Source organism: Bicyclus anynana, chromosome 3 (genome assembly GCF_947172395.1).
Source record: "Bicyclus anynana chromosome 3, ilBicAnyn1.1, whole genome shotgun sequence".
In the NCBI taxonomy this organism is placed as follows: domain Eukaryota; kingdom Metazoa; phylum Arthropoda; class Insecta; order Lepidoptera; family Nymphalidae; genus Bicyclus; species Bicyclus anynana.
Genome location: NC_069085.1, coordinates 13,558,110 through 13,581,729, shown reverse-complemented (window position 1 = coordinate 13,581,729; position 23,620 = coordinate 13,558,110). Strand labels below are relative to the sequence as shown.

The 23,620-nt window shown below is 40.2% G+C and overlaps 1 protein-coding gene across 5 annotated transcripts in view; it reads left to right on the top strand.

Moving 5' to 3' along the window:
* The window catches only part of LOC112058277 (transcription-associated protein 1), a 58,142-nt gene that overhangs the window by 18,293 nt on the left and 16,229 nt on the right, over positions 1-23,620 (top strand). For 3 of the 5 annotated variants that reach the window (XM_052890142.1, XM_052890147.1, XM_052890156.1), the window contains exons 22-40: positions 212-385; positions 813-1,007; positions 1,582-1,764; positions 2,609-2,857; positions 3,542-3,802; positions 4,347-4,460; positions 5,062-5,249; positions 6,088-6,326; positions 7,025-7,256; positions 7,551-7,737; positions 8,111-8,241; positions 8,420-8,570; positions 13,702-13,845; positions 14,531-14,801; positions 15,453-15,664; positions 16,833-17,048; positions 17,685-18,173; positions 19,853-20,017; positions 20,737-20,868. In XM_052890142.1, the coding sequence (XP_052746102.1) occupies positions 212-385; positions 813-1,007; positions 1,582-1,764; positions 2,609-2,857; positions 3,542-3,802; positions 4,347-4,460; positions 5,062-5,249; positions 6,088-6,326; positions 7,025-7,256; positions 7,551-7,737; positions 8,111-8,241; positions 8,420-8,570; positions 13,702-13,845; positions 14,531-14,801; positions 15,453-15,664; positions 16,833-17,048; positions 17,685-18,173; positions 19,853-20,017; positions 20,737-20,868 (3,933 nt within the window). Of the gene's footprint in view, positions 1-211; positions 386-812; positions 1,008-1,581; positions 1,765-2,608; positions 2,858-3,541; positions 3,803-4,346; positions 4,461-5,061; positions 5,250-6,087; positions 6,327-7,024; positions 7,257-7,550; positions 7,738-8,110; positions 8,242-8,419; positions 8,571-13,701; positions 13,846-14,530; positions 14,802-15,452; positions 15,665-16,832; positions 17,049-17,684; positions 18,174-19,852; positions 20,018-20,736; positions 20,869-21,773; positions 21,871-23,567; positions 23,590-23,620 lie in introns of those variants that run through there. The other 2 variants (XM_052890148.1, XM_052890162.1) reach the window with 2 other exon arrangements.

Below are 23,620 nucleotides of genomic sequence, written 5' to 3'. Positions count from 1 at the left end.
ATATAAATTTAAAGTATATAAAATGTCTTACTTAAGCGGACTGGTTAATGAATACTAGAACACGAGCGTTGGTAGGGACGAGTTAGGAACGACTGGCGACAAACCGCCCGTATTGACTTCGTCATAATTACGAAAATGCTTAAGTAGCATTTTCATTTACAATCTATGTGTGTGTGACCACCACAATGCATTTGCGCTTTGTTTTACATAGGTATACTATCCAGTGCGTCACGCGCTGGTTGGACATATGGTGGCTGCGATGCAACGCCTCGGTTTCTCGGCCACAGCATCCTTGGAGCACCGTCGGCTCGCTGTGGATTTGGCTGAAGTCGCACTAAAATGGGATCTGCAACGAATACGCGATCACACTCCCATGGATATTGTGGTGTGTAACGCAATTGATTTTTCATTATATTTTTACTTCTCATATACTTGTTTAAATTTTTTAACAATGAATTTTGAATTTTTTAACAATAAATGGATAAACATTGAATTATTTTGAACATAACAATAATTGTATTGTAAATAAAATTATTTTAGATGAGAATATTTTCTTGTCTCATACTTTTGCGAGCCTGATTTTCAGTAGTCAGGATGGCTATTACGATGTCACAAAATGGAGGACAGCGTTTTTTACTTTTGGAAAATTTAAAAAAATATTTAAATTAAGATTTCCTAAATCTAGTAAAGTATAATTAGAAAAGTAATCCTTAACTTTTATTAATTGATATCGATATATTTCGGATCCTTATTCCATGTACAACACGAAATTAATATTGTTTATATATACTTCTTGAGTACTTTCTCTATAGGTAGCGACATCGCCAAGTGGCGCCATGAAACGCATGTCCTCGGACGAGAGCGGCAACGAAGCTCGCAAGGCGCTCAACACTGGCTGGGCGAGTCCGCAGGCGAGCGTGTCGCGCCTGGAGCCCGACGCCGCCAAACCGCTGGACAGGCAACATGTTGACGTTGTTGTCAATCTGCTGCTGAGACTGGCGTGCCAGGTTTGTAGCTGAACATTCCAATAGTTGACCGCTGACTTTGATGGTATGACATTACACTGATTAGTATCTTCAGATGCAGCGTTTTGTGGTAACACTCATAAATGAGGTCCTCGCACTTTCCCATAACACCGTGGTTATATTCTTTACCAAAAATTAATTAAAAATGTTCAAGGAATATGTGTTTTAAAAATTAATATTTTTTGAGTAAATGATATTTCTTTTGTAAATAGATCTTAAAATGTGTACCATATACGCATCCTTATAATTATAACGTAGCCAAGTTTGACGTAATTTAAAATGCAAGGATAGATAAAGGCGTGTGTTACGTGGATAGTCGGAATTATTTGAATTACTTTGTATGAAAACATAATAAGTTTATATTTTTGAGTTGATAAGATATTAGTTATGCAATTCGGCTCCTATATGTGCTGTATAGTAAAATTTTTAATTAGTTCTTTGTAGTAGTGTCCTTAAGATAAGAGGGTCCATATGGGAACATTGTTTAAGGCATCAAGGTTCCTTGACCCGGCACTGGGAATACGCAAGATTCGTGACTGATGATATTGATTTGTAGGTGAATGAAGGCGGTGTAGCGGGCGCGGGGGCGGCGACGGCAGCGGCGGCGGGCGGCGGGAGCGGCGCGGGCGGGTCGCCGGGCGAGCAGCTGTCGCGGCGCTGCGTGCTACTGTTGCGTGCCGCGCTCAAGCCCGACGTGTGGCCGCACCTCTGCGAGCCGAAGCTGGCCTGGTTGGATAAGGTACGTGAATATACTTAATATAGTCTTATTAAACCTTAGCTATAGGTACACGAGGGGGAGTATCGCACGCCGGAGTAGGGACGAGTGGTAGGCCAAGCAGCAGTCACGACGCTGCGTGTTACTATTGAGGGTTGCACCTCTGCGAGCCGAAGCAGGCTTGGTTGGATATTTATGTTGAGCATTACTTGAGTACTACCATTACAGTATACAGCATTGTTATGTATGGTGGTAAAATTGCAGTTGTTTGTTTTATTGTTGTTGTGAATGTAACTCTCCAAATAAAACAACAAGTCGGATACGGTGAACCATCCATCTAATTAAGAAACAAAATAGCATTATAAGATAGAAAAACTTTTGTAATAGCGTTTTTAATAGTAAAAAAAACTATTAGGAAGAATTTTCAATACATATAAGCTAAGGAGTATACACCGTGCTAGTTTCACCGCCCCGACAGTTATTAGTCAAATACAAGAAACCCCTTAACAATATTAAAAATAACCTCAAATTCACACCCTACCGAAAAAAAATTTAAACATCCTGTTTAATTCTGTTTCGTACGTATGAAATCATTGAACTTGGACCTCGTTTAAGTAAATGACCTCAAAGAGACCGACGAGTCGCATAGCGGCATTGCGGCGAATAGGTAGGTGTTTGAATATACAGGATGTTTTAAAATGATCGATTTTTGATAGTTTGCTACAATCGTAACTCCTTAAATTGTACTTTGTTTTTTTTTGTAATAACACTAATGGTTAATATACATTGGGTACATTGTGGAATTTCGGTTTAAGACGAAGGAAACTACACGGTGTATATTTTCAGTAATAAATTGTTTTGGTGACAGGTGTTCTCAACGGCGGACACGAACGCGGCCGCGTGCGCGAACGCGTGCACTGCACTGGAGTTGCTCGTGTTCTTGCTCGGAGTGCTGAGGCGGGAGCAGATACTGCCCGCGCTCAAACCTCTGCAGCGAGGACTGGCGGCTTGCGTAGCTTCGTCCAATGCGAAGATTGTGCGGCTAACACACAACCTACTGGCCAAGTTGACTGCGCTGTTTCCTACTGAGCCATCGGGAGCTGCACAAGCATCAAAGGTAAGTTAAAACACCCGTGTTGTTTAATTGTTGTTCAGAGTGTTGAGGCGGGAACAGATACTGCCCGCGCTCAAACCTCTGCAGCGAGGGCTGGCGGCTTGCGTAGCTTCATCCAATGCAAAGATCCAAGCGTCAAAAGTAAGATGAAAAATTCCAAGTTGTTTAATTTTTATTATTTTTGTTTTTCATAATTTTCTTGTATTCAATTGACGAAAATGAAAGCAATGAAACGATTTTTTTAGCAATAGATAAGTTTTCTCTTTAAATCAATGGCAAGGTATAGCTTCACAGGTATTTCCTGCTTTTTTAGGAAGCGGTACCCAAAAGGTAAAACGTGTCCCTATTACTAAGACTCCGCTGTCCATTCGTACGTCCATTTGTCACCAGGCTGTATATTATGAACCGTAATAATTAGATGGTTTAAATTTTCACAGATGATGTATTTCTTTTGCTCATAAAACAAAACTTGACTGAGAAAAAAAAGTTATCTTTCAGTGTGGAAAAATACTTCTTCTTTCTAGCGTGGTCCTACTATGTGCGGTCCCCTTACCGGAATAATCTCGCCCACTTTGCCCGATCTTGGCCATCCGATTTGGCAATCCGAGCACTGTGGAAAAACGATGTTACTAAAGATTAAATCACATCAATGCCGACATTGAACGTGTTATTGTTTTACCATTCTAGTACGAAGAACTGGAAACATTATACGCGTGCGTGAGTAAGTACGCATTCGAGGGGTTGGCTACGTACGAGAAGTCGGCGGGGGGTGCGGGCGCGGCCAGCGGTGCTGGCGCTCTGCTCGGCCCGCTGATGATGTTGAAGGCGTGCTGCGCGTCCAGCGCGGGGTACGTGGACCGGCTGCTGCTGCCGCTGATGAGGGTGCTACAGCGGATGGCGCGGGACCATGTCGCGCCTAACCCAGACGCTGCTACTTCGGACTTGCTTGTGAGTAATTCGTTAACCCTACACCCGTTCGTTACAAGTCCGGGATGCTAAGATTTCGTCTCTTTTTTATGGGCAAACTGGCCAAATTGGGCCAACTGATGTTAAGTGGTAAACCGGGATTCGCCCTTTATATATATAAATCTCAACATCACAATCTCATGTTTTATTTTCACATCTAAATTGCTAAACCAAATTTGATAAGATAGAAGAAATAGGAAGTTTTCGTTTGTTTTCATCATCCAAAACTGTTAAGTAAGTTTTGAAGAAGTCAGAGACTACTAATATTAAAAAGAGGTAAAGTTTGTGGTATTGTAAGGTAAATTGTAATCTTTGGATATACTAAATCGATTTGTAAATTCTTTTACCGCTAGAAAGTCACATTGTTTGTAAGTGTCATAGGCTATATTTTATCTCCCTTTTTTTCATTCTCTCAGGAACGGGAACTACGTGGGTGAAACCAGGGATGTCACTATGAAATAAAGATGATTTAAAAAGTTGGTTGTTGAACATTGACACTTAAGGATCATTATATATTTTTTTTCAGATATTAGCATTGGACCTCTTGAAAGCAAGGGTTTCAGTTATGCCGGTTGAAACCAGGAAAACGTTTATAGGAACAATATTGGTCGGACTTATAGAAAAAACCAATGATGCCAAGGTAAACAATAACATCTTTGTTTTACAAGTAATCTTAGAATTGTTTAAAATCTCAAAGTTTGTTGTCTACAATTGTAAGACATGCTCTGTATATGATATAGAAGATTTGATCCTTGATTTTACGAAATTAGTTTTGTCAAGTTCTTAATATTCTTATTTTTCTCTAACCAAAAGCTAAAAGAACGGTTATAAGAATAAATCAATTATGTTTTTGGCATTTCTAAAAGTTAAATCCACTGTCATAAGCAGGCCAGTCCTGTCTGTTGGGAAACCTACAAAATAAATAATATTTATTGTATAATCATTATTATCATCATCACTAACCCGTATTCGAGTCTCTTCTCAGGATGAGAGAGGTTAGGTCTTAGTCCACCACGCGGATTGGCAGACTTCACACAAGTAGAAAATTAAGAAAGTTATCTGGTATGCAGGTTTCCTCACGATGTTTTCCTTCACCGTTTGAGACACGTGATATTTAATTTCTTTTACACAACTGAAAAGTTGGAGGTGCATGCCCTGGACCCGGATTTGTCCTATCCACTATCACGTCTCGTATTGTAGAGTAGAAGTTTTTTTTTTAATGATGATTTTTTGTATTATAGGTAATGAAAGCAATCACCCGGATGGTAGAAGAATGGGTGAAATGGAAAGGATCGGCGGCCGGGGCGGCGCCCTCGTTGCGCGAGAAGTCCATCCTGCTCGTCAAGCTGATGCAGTATGTGGAGAAACGATTCCCGGATGATTTGGACCTGAACGCACACTTCCTGGACCTTATTAATTATGTATACAGGTAACTTGAACATCACTGTATTAATCTACGTCGTTTCCCGTTTAAGACTATCAATATCTCTTATGCCTAGTTTGGACTAGTATTTTAGTCGAGTACGATTTTTGGGCAGTAAATGCAAAAATTGTTTGTACTCGACTAAAATACTCAAGTAGTCTGAACTCGGCATTAGTTCTTTAAACCTAAAACCTACTTATGAGTCATGAACCAACGACTGCATATTGTAGACCTAGGATTCATGCCAGGATACAGGATCTTAAAATATATTTTCGACCAATAGAGACTAAAAAGGACGAAAGAGAGAAGAGAAGAGTTTTTTCTCGTAATCCTTATCTAGCAGCTTCCACCTTACTAGACCTAATGAATGTAATGACATTGTAAAAATTCATTCCGTCTTTAAAATCAGAGGTCGTAACATGGTCCTAATATTATTTTTCTTCGACTTACTGTTCACCACCCAGTCACCAAGTGGGGTCCGCCAAGCATAAGTTATTTTACTCAGCTTTGCATATTCGATTTTTTATTATTAATCTTCATCGATCTCCTAATAAACAGTAGATGCACAATCAGTGACCAAAAAACGACCCCATTCAATGAGTGCCAAACACAACTTCTTGGCACTGAATTCAAGTAGTCACATTTGCAAATTCTACCTTAAACTAAATCCTCAAGGTTGAATTTGCTCTGAATTTGGGATTTTATTGAGTATTGGACTATATTTAAAGGCCTTTAGGCAAAGTCTGTCGAAGCAAAATTGGCCAGTTTTTAAGTGAAATTTTCTACATGATTGTGCGTCCTTTTATTATAAGAGGTCAATGTTAATCTTACATCTTAATTCTAGAGATGAGCACCTAAAACTGACGGAACTGTCAATGAAGCTCGAACCAGCCTTCCTAGCGGGCTTGCGTTGTCCGCAACCGCATATACGTGCGAAGTTCTTCGAAGTGTACGACGGTAGCGTGCGCCGCCGCGTGTTTGATCGTTTGCTCTACATCATCTGTTCGCAGAACTGGGAACACATAGGACAGCACTTTTGGATCAAACAGTGCTTAGAACTGCTGCTTGTTACTTGTGTCTCGAGTAAGTGGTGTTTCTTTAATACATTAATAGTTTTTTACTGCCATAATTGTACTTATTTTTGTTCATCATCGCCCACTATACCACTTATGTGTAACTCTGGTACATAAACTCATCACTAACTATTTTTACACACATATTTTGTTTTACAAACTCCAACCATCTCTTCCGTCGCCTTCCTCTCATCTAGTCTTTTTACATGCCATTATAAAATTGTAATTTAACTTTCACTCCTCCTTATAACCTGTCCTTACCATGCCAACTTTAAAGGTGCTGATAGACTTGAGCATTCACTTGTAACGAGCATTTGACCGAATGAATGAGCATCACGAAAAAATACGAGAACATTCTATCGAGCATTCTAGCGAGCAAATTTGCTTGGAATGGATACATCGAGTAGAGGGTTCGTTAGAATTCTCAAGATGCCGGTAGCAATATTGGGCTCTATGCTTGACTCGGCTCGTTGTTCAGTTTGACAAATATAAAAATGTTGAATGCTCGATGTTCTGTTACAAGTGAATGCTTAAGTCAGTACCTTAACGATTATTTTCACAAATTGAAGTGCCCTAGCTCCCATGTCAATACAATATATTTTACGAACTCTCATAACTGTTAACATTTCTTAAACTCAATGCTACATCTCGTTCAAAATTACGTGACCTTGATCAGTATTGACAAGTACAGAATTTAAATTTTTTCAGGCACACAAATTCGTTTGTCGAACACTAAATATCTACTTCCAAACATAGCAGCTGTAATAAATTGGGCAGATAGTGAAGACAGAAAGTCCTTTGTTATATTCAGCACTGTGAAGGAGGAGTCAGCTGATGGGTTCAGTGACTCCCTCGACCCTGATAAGGAGGATGTACTGGATATGGATCTGGACTCTAGTTCCAACCAGAAGGATGATTTGACCAAGAATGTGCCAAATAGGTAAGTTACTATGAGTTTATTATGTATTTTTTAGTGGTGGATTCATTTTGATCAAAGAAATTTTGCCTTAAACCCTAGACGTACTGTAGATTTTATAATTTTCTTCTATACAGTATAAGGGAAAAAAAGTCGTAAGGGGAGAAGGTGTATTTATCCATAATAATATGAATCTAGTTGAAGGCGCGTCTGCCATGGCTCACGTTTACTGTTTTTATGCCAATATGCCTGCTGATATCTATCTTTTATGTGCTGCATTTCTGCATTCAGGCATCATGAGGCTAAGTTTAATTTCAGACAGCGAGCTCTAAATCAAATAGTAGCAAAGCAGTCGGAGTTCCTGGAGCTGGCGCGACGTGTGCGCACCGAGCAGCTGGTGGTGGCGACGGCGCAGCTGGCGCACATGGACGACGCGCTGGCGCACCACACCTGGCTGCGACTGTTTCCTGCGCTGTGGTCCTCGCTAGACGACCGACAGCTTACAGTGAGTATCATCATCATCATCATCATCATCATCATCATCATCATCATCATCATCATCATCATTATCAACCCATATTCGGCTCACTGCTAAGCTCAAGTCTCCTCTCAAAAAGACGTGATATTTAATTTCTTAAAATGCACACAACTGAAATGTTGAAGGTGCATGCCCCAGACCGGATTCGAAACCACACCCTCCGTAATCGGAGGCAGAGGTCATATCCACTGGGCTATCACGACTCATTCTAAGAAGTATACAGTAAATATACTTCATACAATTTGTAAAGTGTGCTGAAGAAAAAAAAGCATTATTCTGTATCTAGCCAGCTGCCTCAGCTGATAAATTTAAAGTTTTTTAACAAAGATTTTCTTTTCAGACAATAATGAACGAGATAGTACCGTTTATTATATCCGGAATACACGTGATTCAACGCGATCAGCCGCTCAGCGCGCTCAACACGTTTATCGAAGCACTGGCGCGATGCACGCCGTCTGTTTCCATTAAACCGTAAGTTCCTGAACATTTTAAACCCACATGAAAAAAAAATCCGTTTTCAATAGAATTTTCCAAGGAAGGCTTTCAGTGTGCGATTTTAAGTGATTCGTTTATTATTAAAAATTATTTTCGTTATTTTAAAGTTATGCAAAAAGAGAATGTGTTGACCCTTTAATAACAATATTTTCAGACCTATGATGAAATATCTTGGCAAGACTCACAATTTGTGGCACCGAATGACTCTAAACTTGGAACAGATGGCTATCGACCAGGCGAGCGGTCGCACGAGTCGGGAGACTTTAGAAATTTATGATTACGATGTCGAAACAACTCCACCCACGGTGAGTTGTGAATTTTACTCAAGAAAGCTTTGCTGTACCATGACAAAACACTATATCCAAAAAACACAATTTTAGAGAAATCTCAGTTATTTGTATAAAACCAGAGTATATAATTCATTTTAGTATTTTTATGTCTTGAAAAAAATATTTAAATGCCAGTAATATAAACTCGTGAGAGGAGTATTTATGAGTGTTACCACAAAACACTATCTGAAGATATTATAATACTATATTATTTGTTTCGTATCAATGTCCGGAATCCATCTTGAGAGAAGCACTCATCTTTCCTTGCCGGATGTCAGCTAAAATCACCTCTCCGATGGTGGCGCCCCCTTGCCGCAACCTAATACCTATGTACAAGTGACCGTAGCGAGCCGAGTGAATGTTCGCCATTAAGCGTCGTTTTTTCACGCCGTTCACATGTCAGCCATTGTGATCACGGAAAAAACAATTTATACCTACATATTAGGTGCACATTTTATATTTTCTGTGTGAATAAACCTCTCCGAAAATGGAGAACGTAAGTGATTTTGTTAAAAGTGAAATTAAAACGTGCACGTTCTCCATCGTCGAGTTCCAGCGGCAGCGGTGGCAGTGATCCTACGAGAAGTAAAGAGCAGAGCATGTAAGGCTTTGCAAACCGTGAGTTACGTACAGTTTAAATTTTATTACAACACGTCACATTTTCAACAAATCCTATGAATAGAAATAGTGAAAATACGTGTACAATTACAGACTAAGCGACGGTAGTAACGATTGATCTTGGCTCCAAATTAGTACGAAATTGTTGCAACTTTATAGGAATCTATTTACTAAAGCGAGTCATAAACCTCATGAATTTATTCAAACATCGTTTTAAATACGAGTATTGATAAACTATATATTGTTGATTTTCCCTTTGTTACGACTTTTCTTCACTTAAAAGAAAAATGTGGGTACCCACATTTTATCATTCACACCCGGAGTTAGTATGAAAGAAAACGTTTAAAGGTACATAATTATGAAAGAATTGCATTCAAATATACTGGAATGTTCTTTCGCAGCTTTGTAAAACTTTTTAAGTTGCCAAATAGTTGTTTTACAAGAAAGCGTGACAAATATTAGTAGACTTTAGACTTATTACTCCGAAAGGTCATCTATACATACAAGTACAAAACAATGGTAGGTGAAATGATTTTATCAATATGATGTTTTGTATAAAATTCCTCCCAAGTGCAAAGCGATTTCAAAACAAGGGGGGGGGGGTGGTCAACATCTATTATACTTACCGATAATTCAAGCAACGTAACGAAAACATTACATTACATTTTAAGACGGATGTTTGAATTGAGTTTTGAAATATGTGGACCATCAGACATTTTTAAATGGTGTTCATATCTTCAGACCATATCGTATACCTATTTCAGTTTTAGTTTCTACTCATGCAGCGTTTTAGAAATAAAACGTACACTGTGTAATTATACTCAATACCTATTAACTTTTGCTACACAGGTATACGTAATGTTTATTTTAGAACTGGCGCAACACAGCTTTGTCCATTTTGGTTTTGGTACCAAGACTGAACCAAACATTCCGACCAATCCTAAACTTGACTTAACTGAACGCAACTGATGGAAAGAGAAAAACCGCTTTCGCCTATGCAACCAATTTTGCACCGCATATATCTAAGGCTCGATTAGCACTGAAGTTTAGATAAACAGCAGCTACTTCAGCTGGCCTAATTGACATTCGGTCTATAAGCACCTAAAAACCTTTGCAATAACAACGAATTGGGTTGCACGATTCCAAGAAATCGAGGAACAAGTGTACCTTTTCTAGAATACACCCTTTAGACTGTAAGTCGGTCCTGGTACTGGCACAATACCTCGGGATTGTCGGCATAACTTGGATACAAGCAATGTAAAGTCTTTGTAGGAGTCGTATGTGCTTAACGCTATGCAAGACACTTGAGCGACATCTTCTTAAACGTAAGAGGTAAAGCAATGCTAATCTCATATGGACTGGACTGACCCTTTCACAATAAGGACTGTAAACATTAGAATGGATAACCAACTCCGAGAAGTCTGTGCTGACTCCGATACTTTGCCTCAAGTTTCTTGGCAAACTGGGACGCAAGACGCAACGCAAAGTCCCCTTATCGGAGTCGAAGTGCTTAACGCTACGCAACAGCGTATGTGCTTAACGCTATGCAAGACACTTGAGCGACATCTTCTTAAACGTAAGAGGTAAAGCAATGATAATCTCATATGGACTGGACTGACCCTTTCACAATAAGGACTGTAAACATTAGAATGGATAACCAACTCCGAGAAGTCTGTGCTGACTCCGATACTTTGCCTCAAGTTTCTTGGCAAACTGGGACGCAAGACGCAACGCAAAGTCCCCTTGTCGGAGTCGAAGTGCTTAACGCTACGCAACAGCGCTTCAGCAACAGCTTCTTAGTCGTAGGTGGTCTCTCTGACAAATATCAATCTCTTAAAGAGAGGCTGACCTTTGCGACCTGTGTGTATTGGGCCACAGTCCTTCGAGCAGCTAAGTCAACAGGTTACGTTTACAACACGCCTGTTGCACTGCCTAGGACGGATAAGCAGGCTACACAGTTGGACAATGCAATACTACAACCGACTGATGCCGATAAGTCAACATAGGTGGAGCAGGGCAACTATTCCTATACCGTTGTGCCCAGATATAGATTAATAGGTCAAGAATACCTATAGAACACATGGCAAAACACCTATTGGCCATGCCAACACACACTCATATTGGCTTTCAGATGTGGATTGAAAACGCAATTCAATGACATGAAATTCACGATGTCTTGGACAAATGACTCGCATGGTACGCACACCACAAGAAAATGTACTGCGATATTTTATCAACATTGTCGATTGCAAAGTGGTTAGATGCTTCTTCAGATCTATAACCGATACGTGGATTGCTTATATAAACAGAACAGAGTTATCTAGCAGTCACATCAGGTCCTAACAAAATTAGACAAATAAAATATTTATATAATAGCTCAATATTTCCTGGACGGGTTTAATACAGAGTTGTCCTCTCGAGTCAGCAAACTTAGTCAGAATGATTTTTCTTTTTGACGTGCGACAGCTATATTATTTCAAGTGTGAGACACGCCCAAAACAAGCGTCTTGTGTAGGAACTACTCATGCTGAATAGCCTTTCGAGAGCAGATGATCAGGACTAGTAAGCCTTATACACAACAACACGTTATGTGTACTAAAGAAGCACAACTGGTTGTCTCTTCCACCAAACCTCATCGTACACGGCCACCGGAATCATTCCAGTCATTTCGAGCGGAAAGCTATTAAATTTAAATTTTTTAAATATGGCGATCACACACACACCACAAAACAAACAGATGCACATGCCCCAGTGATTCAAGATTATAATTACTGAGCCTCACCGATTTTGAGTGACTAGAAATGTTGATCCATTGACCTGATCAAGGGCAGCAGTTATCAATATCCAGCCGGCGCTACAATCATTTGATAAAGCCAGTTTGAGACAGATGTAAAGAAATGGTGTATCCCACAAACCATTGAATTTATATTCTACAATGTTGGACAAATAGTTTGCTATCTGTCTTGGATGACAAAAGTATGCCAATACAGAAATCGGTACCTAATATAAAAAATTTACTAATTTGACTAGTAGGTGAGATGGGACTTATATATATGACTTATATTAATGCTTCTTCACGTTGGTATCGATACCCAAAGCTATTTCAGTATCGGAAGAGAAGTTAAATTGGTATCCTAAACTTACCACCGTATTATATAGTTTCACATGATCCTGACAAAATCAATAATTTCTACACCCAGCTTAGCAAGGGCTTCTTCACCGTTGAACATGGATTGTCATAATTTTATCAATCAAGATACTAGTACAATGAACAGCAGTGACGTGCACCTCATACATGCAAAGGATTCGCTTCTACCGGACTCATTTACCGTCATCATAATCAGCCGGGCCTGCCTACTTATGGGATATGGAGCTTGAATCCACCATGCTGCTACAGTGAGGTCTATTATTTAAATAAAAGTAATTAAAATTCATTTATCGCCAGAATGATGAATCTAATGATATTAAACTACATTTTGATGTGGCACAATTTGTCTGATGGGTTGTGGTAAGTAGATTATTTATAGGTACATATCCTAGTTCCTGGGCGTGTCACTGTTGGCTAACATATTTGGACTCTAAAGTGCAGAGTATCATTAAGAAGCAATTCATATAGAGTTTTGAAATATAATCGGTAAAAAATCCAAGTATGGTTTATGGGTTTAAGCAACTGCTTTGTATTGCTGTAACTGAATGACAAAACATAACTAATTTAATAATACTAGGAGCTATGTTACGCATGCATCTTGAACAATAATAGGTTAAATAAAATTGTTTTACAAGATCTGTAAAGCAAATCTTTCATCAGATTCTATCCATTTCTAGAAATTCGGACGGATTTGGAAGTCAGATTTAATTACTAACATCTACAATTCTAGAAAATCACTGATTACGAATTCCAAAATAGGTATACATAACTGGATTACCGAGGCCACTATCAAATTCCTTAACATACATATTAAGAGTATATTTGTTCTTCAAAATTGAGAATTTTCATTTATTCAAAAATACTTTTCAGTATAATTCACATTAAAGCGTCAACCTTGCGAGCACCAGGTGATAACGAACACTTCACTCAAGATGGATTCCGGACATTGATACGAAACAAATAATAGAGAGTTTTAACTACCAATAAAACTTACCTATTATTTTTTCATCAATGTCCGGAATCCAGGTAAGGCCTACCTGGTGCATCATGAGTATAATAATGGCGAACATTCACTCGGCTCGCTACGGTCACTTGTACATAGGTATTAGGTTGCGGCAAGGGGGCGCCACCATCGGAGAGGTGATTTTAGCTGACATCCGGCAAGGAAAGATGAGTGCTTCTCTCAAGATGGATTCCGGACATTGATGAAAAAATAATAGGTAAGTTTTATTGGTAGTTAAAACTCTCTATTATGGCAAAGCTGCAAATGACATACATTTTGCTTGTACTCAAAATCTTGCTGTCTGCCAAGTTTTAATCTTATTTTGTGTTTATTTTCAGGAGATTTTAGACTCTTTAAGTGACATGTACGAATTACTACAAGAAGAGGACATGTGGTCTGGTCTTTGGCAAAAACACGCTCGATATCGAGAGACAAATGTTGCAATTGCGTATGAACAGCAAGGCTTCTTCGAGCAAGCCCAGGTAAAACATACATCTTTTATAAGTAATATTTGGCTCTAGAGTTTGTTGTAAATATTTGTTTTTGACGGCCTCCGTGGCGTAGTGGTATGCGCGGTGAATTTAATGACGGAGGTCCTGGGTTCGATCCCCGGCTGGGCCCATTGAGGTTTTCTTAGTTGGTCCAGGTCTAGCTGGTGGGAGGCTTCGGCCGTGGCTAATTACCACCCTACCGACAAAGACGTACCGCCAAGCGATTTAGTGTTCCGGTACGATGTCGTAACAAGTTAGCCCGCTTCCATCTTAGATTACATCATCATTTACCATCAGGTGAGATTGTAGTCAAGGGCTAACTTGTAAAGAAAAAAAAAAACGACTGACTTTAACTAGGATTTCAACTAGATTTTGTTTATTTTATTCCAGAGGAGGGTAATTTGCTACACAATTTATTTTCTTTTAGTACCACTGAGTGTCTTAAAAACTAAGTAACTTTATTTTTGCCGCCAAGCAGTATTTTGGTTTGAGGGATATTAAGTGCAATTATACGCATTGTGGGTTATTTTCCTAGCTAATGTAATGTCAGTTGAAGCTCTGTTTTACTTTTTATTTAGCCTTTATTTCCTAAAGTAGGTCACCAGTTAATTCTGTCCTAAATATTTTTCGTTTTTAATGTACTTATTATGCTAATAACTTGTTTATTATTGCGCAGGCCGCGTACGACGTCGCTATGGCCAAACTTAAACAAGAATACTCAGCAAACCCGTCGACTTATAACATGCACAAGGAATGTACTCTGTGGACTCAGCACTGGATCAAATGTGCCAAGGAGCTCAACCAATGGGACTCGCTGTTGGAGCTCGGCTTGACCAGGAATGTTCGAGATCCATTTTTGATTCTCGAGAGTTCGTGGAGGAACCCTAATTGGCCGACTATGAAGGACGCACTCGCTGAAGTGGAGTACAATTGTCCGAAGGAACTAGGTGAGTTTTTGTGGTATAAAGCGGTGATAGTTTTGTGGTTTTGTTATGTTGTTATTGTTTAATTTTTCGTTAGTAAGTCGTAGTATGACCTGTCACGTATGGATAGGAGAACAATGTCTTTATAAAAAAATTGTCGAAATACATTAAATTAAGGAGGTGCAATGTCTAAATTAATATTCGCCTTTGGTACTAGTGTCATTTGCACTACCTCTACATTATTCGAACCGCTATTACCCCCTAAGTCCCGGAGAAAATGATAATTGCGCCAGAGCATCCCCTCAGGCACGGCGTTACAAACGAAATCGGAAAGCCCGGCTCCATCATTCTCAAGCAAAAGTGCTGCATTCTTCTGTGTAGGTCATCATCTTTTATCATTATTATGTGCCATCATCGAATCAAAGACTGGCGGTCAAAGTGTCTAGAGGTATATAGATGCGGCGTAATACGGATGACTCATCCGTCCGACGTAGTCTGCACCGGCAGCTGGGCCTTCTGGAATCTTCCAGTGTGGCAGAGTCTGTTTTTGGCTGGCGAGTTCTGTACACTCCGTCACATATTCAGCTAAATCCCTACCTTATCTCTACCCTTGATTTTCGTATTTTCACTACGACATTACTGTATGCTGAGCGTTAACGCCTGTGTCATTTGCAGCGTGGCTAGTGAACCTGTACCGAGGGTATCTGTGCATATGCGCGGGCGGCGAGCAGCAGCTGAGCGGCGTGGAGCGGCACGCGGAGGCGGCGGCGGCGCAGTGTCTGCGCGAGTGGCGCCGCCTGCCGCGCCTGGTGTCGCACGCGCACCTGCCGCTGCTGCGCGCCGCGCAACAGCTCATGGAGCTCAGCGAGGCCGCGCAGATACACACCGTACGTATTGAGCACGAGCAGTAGGGCTAGTGAACCTGTACCGAGGGTACCTGTGCATATGCGCGGGCGGCGAGCAGCAGCTGAGCGGCGTGGAGCGGCACGCGGAGGCGGCGGCGGCGCAGTGTCTGCGCGAGTGGCGCCGCCTGCGCACGCGCACCTGCCGCTGCTGTGCGCCGCGCAACAGCTCATGGAGCTCAGCGAGGCCGCGCAGATACACACCGTACGTATTGAGCGCGAGCAGTAGGGCTAGTGAACCTGTACCGAGGGTACCTGTGCATATGCGCGGGCGGCGAGCAGCAGCTGAGCGGCGTGGAGCGGCACGCGGAGGCGGCGGCGGCGCAGTGTCTGCGCGAGTGGCGCCGCCTGCGCACGCGCACCTGCCGCTGCTGCGCGCCGCGCAACAGCTCATGGAGCTCAGCGAGGCCGCGCAGATACACACCGTACGTATTGAGCGCGAGCAGCCGGCCTATTCACTCGTTTTCGTCTATTAACCACCTAATATAGTTAACATAAAATCAATAACATGACACCATGAATGCGGGCGACAGGCGTAAAAACTGCGCGGGTGTGAAATCGTGCGTGCGTGGAAGTAGAAGGCACGGAAGTGACGTGCATCAGTCGTTGGATTTCATTCATCGATATACACCCCCCGCCCCCCGCGCAACATCGGGATTGTTATGAACGAAGTTGCCATGTTTACGAAAATCACAATCACAATACTAGTGAATACATGAATTAAGAATCATTAACAATAGCTAGTTGGTAATTAAAGTGTATATCTATTCAAAGTTAGAGAATAGAGCAGCAGATCTCGTGAGAACTGTACGAAACGTAACCATACTGTGATATCTTAAGACTAGCAGAACATCGGGGTTTCAATCGCGTAGTTCCCACTCCCGTGGGAATTATGGGAATAAAATATACCCTATGTTACTCCTTGATAATGTATCTTTCTATTGGTGAAAGAATTTTTCAAATCAGCCCATTATCTTTTGAGTTTATTTGTTACATACAAAAATAGAAATCCTTCTTCTTTGTTATATAAGTGTAGATTTTACCGCTATTTACCGACATAGCCGCTAAATAGTATAGTATACTGTTTACTACTTTGTACAATACAGCTATAATATATATAGCATATAACCAATATCACACATACGTTGTGTAGGGACTACTTCACAGTCGGCCCACGTCGCTGCACGACATGAAGGCCATAGTGAAGACGTGGCGCAACCGGCTGCCCGTGGTGGCCGACCCGCTGTCGCACTGGGGCGCCATCTTCACGTGGCGCCAGCACCACTACCAGTTCATCGCGTCGCACTACGACTCGCAGACCGACCACGCGTCCAACCACAGCATGCTCGGCGTACATGCCAGCGCTCAGGTAATCAACTAAAGCGCAAGCACATTAGTGCGTTGCGTTGCGTCGACGATGCGTTATATTCCATGTACATTGTACAAACTATATAACGTCACTAAAGGGACTGTACATTTTATAGCGTTATAGAAAGTGGTTATATGGAAAGATGAAAAATGTATGAGTAAAACTTTGTCAGTACACAGTGATTTTCTTTCACTAGCCATGATTACTATTAGAAAGTTTGTGAGCAACTAAGAATATAATAACGTTTTAAGTCTATGATTTCTATTTATTAGTCAATGTCAGCAACAGTGTACACGTGCAATACCAATATGTAAACAAAAGAACGAATTTCTGATTCAGATAATAAATCCACGCCAAAGCACGCGCCGTTTCAACGGAGCTCCGTTGCGACGAGGCATAGTGTTTCACTTGTTACAATTTATTGTTGAGACTGGATGCTTGCGTCATCCTCTTGCGCTACAACGTAGGCGTGGCATACAATTCGTTGATCCGTTGCGACGTCGCAATGCCATGTACTAATGAGGCATCGCTATTAGCCACATCATTTATTACGATATTTTTTTTATTTTGCGGACTACTGTTTAAAATGTTAGTAATTTTATTTTACTAAATTGTATTTACATATTTCTGTTTTAGGCAATAATACATTTTGCAAAGATTGCAAGAAAACACAATTTATCCGGTGTATGCTTGGACTCATTACACCGAATTTATACAATACCCAGCGTGCCCATAGTGGACTGTTTTCAGAAAATACGACAACAAGTCAAATGCCATATCCAAATGTCGTGGACTGAAGGAAAAGACGAATTACAGGAAGGATTGGATATGATAGAATCTACCAATTTCAAGTATTTCACTAAAGAAATGACTGCGGAGTTCTACGCGTTTAAAGGGTTGCTTTTGGCCCAGTTGGGAAGGTCAGAGGACGCGAACAAAGCGTTCGCAGCAGCTGTACAGTTACACGATACGTTGGTCAAAGCCTGGGCCCTGTGGGGTGATTACTTGGAGAAAATATTCATAAAGGACCCGCGACAAACGCAAGTGGGAGTATCGGCGATGACGTGTTTCCTCCATGCTTGCAGACATCAGAATGAATCGAAGTCCCGAAAATATTGTGCCAAGGTAAATATTAAAGTTTTTGTAAGTCTGGATGGAAAATATGGTTTTCCATTTTACCATGACAACACATAATATCGGGTTTAAGTAGAAAATTATCGCCTAGAACAGATTTTTAAAAATGCTTAATTTAATCTTGAAAAATCTGCTCGCTCTTATACTTGCAGTTCAATTTCGCGTTTAAAGCTCAACCTTATGATATCAGACATGTTTCAAGGTTCTTTAATATTAATTAGTTGATGCTCGCGAATTTGTACGCGTGATTTTAAATTTTTACTAACCTGCGAGGATTTTGGGTAATTCTTTTTAGTGGACGTCATAATAACTACCAACGCTGCGTTTTTCGGTGTGCGGTCGCCACTCCAGTACCTTAAGACTTAAGACTTAAGACTTAACTTCCTTCAGCACACTCCACCTTAAGACTTAAGACTTAACTTCCTTCAGCACACTCCAAAGGACAATGGTCTGGTGTTTGTTGATAGAATTCATTAGCGTCTACTAATGTAAACTATTTCAGTTTGTAGAAAATAATTTATTTATTTTTTTGAAAAAGTGCACAATGTCTAATTATGTCCATAAAGTAAAATATAATCACATCAATTACATTTAAATAATTGAGTATGGCAACCACACTATTTATACCAATATTACATCTATTGGACAACTAGGGACGCGCACGGTATCGAAAAGCCAGTATCGAATCGAATAAAGTATCGTCATTGAAGTACACGTATTCTATACTAATATTTAAAAGAATTAATATAATTATTTTGAAATATTAATAAATATTTTGATTTTTAAGCGAGTATATACCTACCTACCCATTGCATTTAAATTACTTATTTCTAACCATGACAAAATACTGCGCTTAAGTTCAAAATAAACAAAATATAATAGTCAAACATGTTAATAACAATTATTACCAACATTAAGCCATATGGCATATTTTAATAATCAAAGGAAGAGGACAAGTGTTTACAAACGTATTTATTGTTTAAGTATGTTCGACATGTTTTTAAATAAAGGTACATGGTACATGCACTAACAATTCAACTATGAACTGTCACTTCAGTTGTCACATCGCGTCGTATTTTCGTTGTTTGCGTACCTATGCTTCTTGTAAATCTTGTATTTTTTTCTGATATTAACTGATTTTCCGTACTTACATCCTTTTTAACGACCGCTTCTGTTTATGGACAACGATTCTCCCGCTTAACTACTGACTTAAAATATTAAAGTATTTAAATTCCACGTTGGTTTTTAGATTTTATTAGGAAGATTAATTTTTATAAAGTGTGTATATTATCAATGTTTAAGAGAACATACAATCAAACCTACTTTTTATGTTCTTTAATCGGACCTAAATACCCGGCTTGATAATCATGGAATAATTAAGACTTTAATTTAAAAAGTAGGTATCTATTCGTTATTGACAAAACATAACCTCTAAAACTTCAAACATAAATATCTTTAATTCCAGACTTGACATAATACTAAGCCTTAAGAATAAATTGTTAAGAAAATAATTATCTATCATTTTATATTTTTTTCATTCATAGACGCTTGAAAAAAATGTCAGCAAAAATTTGTTTGGGAATAGACCATTGTCCTTTGCGACTTGTTGACTTTGTTATTGACTTCGGTCGGTTTAATGTTGTTAATGTGTCCCAATGGTTTGAACAAAGGTCCTTTGGATGCTGAGCTTCGACGACGACAAGAACAGCCTCGCCGACGCTCTGGACAAGTACTCGGTGGGCGTGCCGCCGGTGCAGTGGCTGCCGTGGATACCGCAGCTGCTGGCCTGCCTCGTGCAGTACGACGGGAATGTCATACTCAATCTGTTGAGTCATGTGAGTTACATAACATAAACTAGGTCCTTTGGATGCTGAGCTTCGACGACGACAAGAACAGCCTCGCCGACGCTCTGGACAAGTATAGTCTTGTGAGTTGTCGTTTTAACCTCCAACCCAAAAACGAGGCGGGTCATATGTTTGACGTTACACACGCCTCGTTTTTGCAACACTTGTTGAACAGTTTAACCGGCTTTCATTTGGATGATTTTGTTTGAAAGATTTTTTATTCGAAGTGTTTTTATTAATGAATTTAGCCCACTCGGGTAAGTGGGGTATCCTATGAAAGGATCTGATTTGTATATGGGGGGTATATTAAAAATTTCAACTGTATTACTGTTTATTGAAATTAATATTAATAGTTTAATTAATTAATAGGGGACAATCCCTTGACAATGGACTTAGACTAGGCTCTTAGTATGTGTTTATTTTTAGGGTTCCGAACGTACGTAGTACAAAAACGGAACCCTTATAATCCGCCTCGCTCACATTTTAAGTTCTGTCTGTTTTCTTCTAATGTACTGGACCAATCCAATTGAAATTTGGTACACATATCAATTCTTGTGACCCAAATACAGAGAAAGTTGAAAAAAAAACTTTTACTAACTTCATTGTGTGATAGATCAAAAGAAAGGTCTTGATAAGAGGATTTCAAAAATATTCTTTTTGGAATTAAAAAAAAAAACATATTTTCAACACATTGTTCGCTCGCTCGCCAGGTGGGCCGCCTGTACCCGCAAGCGGTGTACTTCCCGATCCGCACTCTGTACCTGACGCTGAAGATCGAGCAACGCGAGCGACACAAGACAGCGGAAAACCATAACTCGCCCGCCACCTCCACTGCCAGCACAGTACGTATATTGAGCGCGTTCTTCCCAAGCATACGTCATAAATTACCATCATGCATAAACTAGCTGATGCCGCGTGGTTTCACTCGCGTTGGGTCCCGTTTTCGTAGGAATATGGGAATTATAAATAGCCTATAGCCTTCCTCGATAAATGGGCTATCTAACACAGAAAGAATTTTTCAAATCGGACCAGTGGTTCCTGAGATTAGCGCGTTCAATTAAACAAACAAACAACTCTTCAGCTTTATAATATTAGTATAGATTGAAAAAAAATCATAGAAAACTTATAATACAGTCACATTTCAACAACAAAGTCTTTGGCGACCGAGCTTTCGATCTTGATTTTTTTGTTATGGGTTGTTTTTTTAGCAATGCCGGTCAGTCGTCGGTCTACCTAGCGGGGATTCGAACAATATTACGCATTCCAGTGCGTGGTCGCCAATCCAACACTATCCGGACTCCCATCATTTGTCGGCTTTTCGAACTATGTGCCGAAAAAGCCGTTTTTGACTATGTCAATAACTTTAGCTCCATTACGGATCTTCTCATTGCATATATCGCCGTGAAGGTTTTATGTGGATATAGCAATAAAGCGATGTACTAAACTGATGTATTTATTCACTGATATATAAATAGTAAAGGAATATAAAACAAAACGACTATAAAATAGATGTTGCTGATGGATTAGTGGAATCTGAAAAACAATCTATTCAAGCATACGCGGTCGAGAGAATTCTAAATATGAAACTGATATGAAATGTGAAAATGTAGACGGCCAGACCTATGAGTGGGCGAACGAAGGAGTTCGCCACACATATACTTCTAGCATAACTCTTCTCCACCGCCAGTATCTCAGAACTTTATTATGAGGTCAAAAAAATAAATAAATGATATATTGTTTCCACTAGGGGAGCGTAAAGGCCAACGAAGGCGCGTCGATGTTGAGCGTTCTCCATCGCCACTGAGTATCTCTGAGCTTTATTATAAGGTCAAATAAAATGATAAATGATGCATTGTTTCCACTAGCCGAGCGTAAAGGCCAACGAAGGCGCGTCGACGTCGAGCGTTCTCCATCGCCACTGAGTATCTCTGAGCTTTATTATGTGGTCAAAAGAAAGATAAATGATGCATTGTTTCCACTAGCGGAGCGTAAAGGCCAACGAAGGCACGTCGACGTCGAGCGTTCTCCATCGCCACTCAGTATCTCTGAGCTTTATTATAAGGTCAAAAGAAAGATAAAATGATGCATTGTTTCCACTAGGGGAGCGTTAAGGCCAACGAAGGCGCGTCGACGTCGAGCATTCTCCATCGCCACTCAGTATCTCTGAGCTTTATTATGAGGTCAAAAAAAAATTTATAAATGACTAGCGGACGCCCGCGACTTCGTCCGCGTAAAAATTGATGTAAACTTCTCTACCTCTACCTTACCCTGCTCGTAAACCTACCCTACCCTACCCTACCCTACCCCTACCTTACTCCTACCCTACCGCTAATGCTTACCCTTCCTTCCCCCCACCTTACCCTACCCTAACCCTACCCGTAACCTATCCATACCCTATCCTACCCTACCCCTAATCTACCCCTACCCTACCCCTACCTTACTCCGACCCTACCGCTAACCCTTCCCTACCCCTACCTTATCCCTACCCTAACCCTATCCTACCCGTACCCTACCCCTACCCTACCCCTATCCTACTCCTCCCCTACCCTATACGTTCCATATCCTTCCCCTACCTCTACCTTGCCCCTACCCTACACTACCCCTACCTTATCCGTACCCTACCCTACCCCACCCTACACTTTCCCTAAATTACCCCTACCCTACCTCTATCCTACCCCTTTCCTACCTCTATCCTATCCCTACCCTCAGCAAAATTGGTCCAGCCTTTTGTGCGTGGTGCAATGACCAAAAGACTATAATTTCCCAAGCGACTTCTATGCTAATACTATAAAGAGGTAAAGTTTGTGTGGTTGTCGGGGGTAATCTCTGGATCTACTGGACCGATTTGGAAAATTCTTTTACCAATAGAAAGCTACATTATTTGCGAGTGTCATAGGCTATGTTTGGTCCTCATATTCATACGGAAACGGGAACCACGTAATTGAAACCGCGGGGCGTCATATAGCGGCATTTCTGCGACTTTCAGAAATTTTGTATTATTTCCGAAACTATATAACTAATTAACATACTGTAAAGGGCAAATCTTATCTCTATAATATCCTTGTGATTATTAAATCATTTATTTTAATAAGGATTTAAGTTTAGTTGTGTAAATAATGACGTAAACCTTAGTTTAAAATTTAAATAATTTATTAAAGTACTAAAGGTACTATATCTGCTAAAATATAAAAGATAGATATATGGTGTCGCGGACTTTTTTGTAGAACTTTTAAAAGTTCAAAAAGCCTCCATACATTTATTTCAGTTATGCGCAATGGTTGAGGCAGCGCATGCGAATAAGTAAGTTTTTCGGTCTGACCTGTAAGAGAAAACCCGCGATATCTCAGTAGTTATATATGATAGAAATATAAAATATAGCCTATAGCACTCCCCGATAACGTAGCATTCTACTGGTGAAAGAATTTTTAAAATCGGTCCAGTAGTTCCGAAGATTACCCCATTTCAAAAAATTGTTACAAACTTACAAACTTACAAACTTTACCTCTTTATAATATTAGTATAGATGTATTGTTTTCACTAGGGGAGCGTAAAGGCCAACGAAGGCGCGTCGACGTCGAGCGTTCTCCATCGCCA